At 36.6% G+C, this 2,303-nt stretch overlaps 1 protein-coding gene across 1 annotated transcript in view; it reads right to left on the bottom strand.

Moving 5' to 3' along the window:
- LOC106883108 (glutamate receptor ionotropic, kainate 2-like) overlaps positions 1–2,297 on the bottom strand; it is a 676,112-nt gene extending 673,815 nt beyond the window's left edge. Inside the window, exon 1 of the mRNA XM_052975463.1 lies at positions 1,194–2,297. Within this exon, the coding sequence (XP_052831423.1) occupies positions 1,194–1,296 (103 nt within the window). The 5' untranslated portion in view covers positions 1,297–2,297. The remainder of the gene's footprint in view (positions 1–1,193) is intronic.
- Positions 2,298–2,303: the final 6 nt, after the last annotated feature.

Below are 2,303 nucleotides of genomic sequence, written 5' to 3'. Positions count from 1 at the left end.
ATACATACATGCTGCTCTTCATGTGTATGTTGCTTTGTACATGTGTATATTATCGTGACGCCATGCTGCTGCGAAAGATCTCTCATAACCATGTATATATACACGTATATATGTACACATGTCTATGTGAGTCTGCACACACACACACACACACACCCACACACACATACTCACTCATGCAAATGTACATACAAAAATGCACATATATACATATATACGCATCTATCTATTTATCTATCAGTGTGTGTGTACATACAAACGAATGTATGGCGCACGAAGGTGTGTATGTATATATGGCACATGAATCTCTGTGTGTTTTCATGCAAGTAATTGTGTTGTATAAACATGCGTGGTAGGTCGTACCACTTATTTTTGTTTTAGTTGGATATATAGTTGCGAGAAGATATGTACCCCCACCCAATCAATCTCGAGACTCCCCCACCACCGTTGACCCAGCAGAAATACGACATACATGACAGCAGGAGGGTGCAGTGCCAACAGTCAGCTGGTCCCTATTTTGCAGCTGAGGGCCGTAAAACAACACAAATTCTTGTCCGAGCATCGAACTCACGATATTACGAGCATAATCTGAATAGCGTATCCGATAAGGCTACGCGTCTTTACTTAAACATGCATGAATAGCTATATACATAAATACATACATATACACATAACTACATCAAAGACATAAATAAACATATATAAACATATCCCACCCAACAAACAGCATGCATATGTATATAGTAATATATCATGTGTGTAATAGTATAATTCTATGTGTTTTTTGCAGGCGTGTGTGTACTGCTGCTCATGTGTGCGTATGTTTATATGTCTCTGTGTAATCAGTAGGTATATGTGTATGTATGAGTTTTTTTTCATTTTCTTTCCATCTTTTTTTTTTTTTTTTGTTTTTGTCTGTGTGAGAGCGAGGGTGTTTATAAGCGTTAGCATCTGTGTGTTCGTGTGTATATATGTCTGAGAATAATATGTCTGTGTGTGATTGGCTGTCTGCGATTGCGCGCGCGCGCGTTGTGTGTGTGTGTGTGTGTGTGTGTGTGTGCATGTGTTTCTGTGCGTGAGTGTATGTGTCACTGTGTATCCGTGCGCGTGTATGTCTGTTCATGTTTAGTTTCAAAGGGAAAGAAATGGAAAAAGAATCAAAAGAAATGATATAAGAACAAAATACCACTTACCTATACGCACCAATTCCGGAATACATCGCGCATATTGTATGAATGTTAATCCTAGAAGGAGATAAGTCACCGCCAAAATTGTGTCGTGTCTTGGAGTCATCATACATGTGAAAGAAGGAAAGGCGATCCGTTTGTGTATAGAAGATGGGGAAGAGAAAAAGAGAGGTAGATAGAGAAAATTGTGCAGAGCGAAAAAGGAGAGAGTGAGGAAATGTGTTTTGAGATAGGTAGGGAGAAAAAGAGAGAAACAGATGAAGAGAAATAGTGCTGTAAAGAAATAATGCGTGTGTCAATGTGTGTGTTTATGTTTGTGTTCGTGTGTGTGTTAGTTAAATGGGGCGAGTGTACGGTGGGGGGAAGAGATAAATTAAACTGGATTGAAGAAATATAGTGATTTATACATGTATATATAGATCGATATATATATATATATATATATATATAATATAATAGCAGTTGTGAAGGTGTTTTTGTTGTTGATGTAAGTGGTACTGGTGGTGTTGGTGTTGGTGGTTGTAATAAGACGAGAAAATTTCAAGATAAACAACGATGACTAGTGAATGAATGAAGGAGAGAAGAAAGATAGGTATTGCAGAATGAACGAATGAACGAATTAACTTAGAAATGAATGAGTCGGTTGATATATATGTGAATATTTATGAATGTGTAAATGTATATAGACGCGCGCGAAGATGTTATTTTTGTGTGTGTATGTGTGTGTGTTTGTATGAATATATGTGCATATATTTGTATATGTGTATCTATATAGAAATATGTAGACAAACACACAGATACACAAACACGGTGGAAATATAGAAAGATATAAAAATATAAGTAAAGAGAGAGAGAGAGAGAAAGAGAGAAGGTGAGAGAGAGAGAGTGGGGAGAGTGATTTATGGAAGGTAGATGGGTTGGTAAGAAGACGGCGACAAACTCTACGGATGGATTGATAAAGAGAGAAAGAGATAGATCAATAGATCAATCGATTAATCGATTAATAGATAGATACACAGATAGATAGACGAAATGAGAACAAATTAGTTGTGACAGACGACGGAAGGAAGATAAAGTTGATGAAAGTTAAAAAAATAAATTTACAAAAAGAAAAAA

The sequence above is a fragment of the Octopus bimaculoides genome, chromosome 21 (genome assembly GCF_001194135.2).
Source record: "Octopus bimaculoides isolate UCB-OBI-ISO-001 chromosome 21, ASM119413v2, whole genome shotgun sequence".
NCBI lineage: Eukaryota > Metazoa > Mollusca > Cephalopoda > Octopoda > Octopodidae > Octopus > Octopus bimaculoides.
This window is presented reverse-complemented; position numbering and strand designations above follow the sequence as displayed.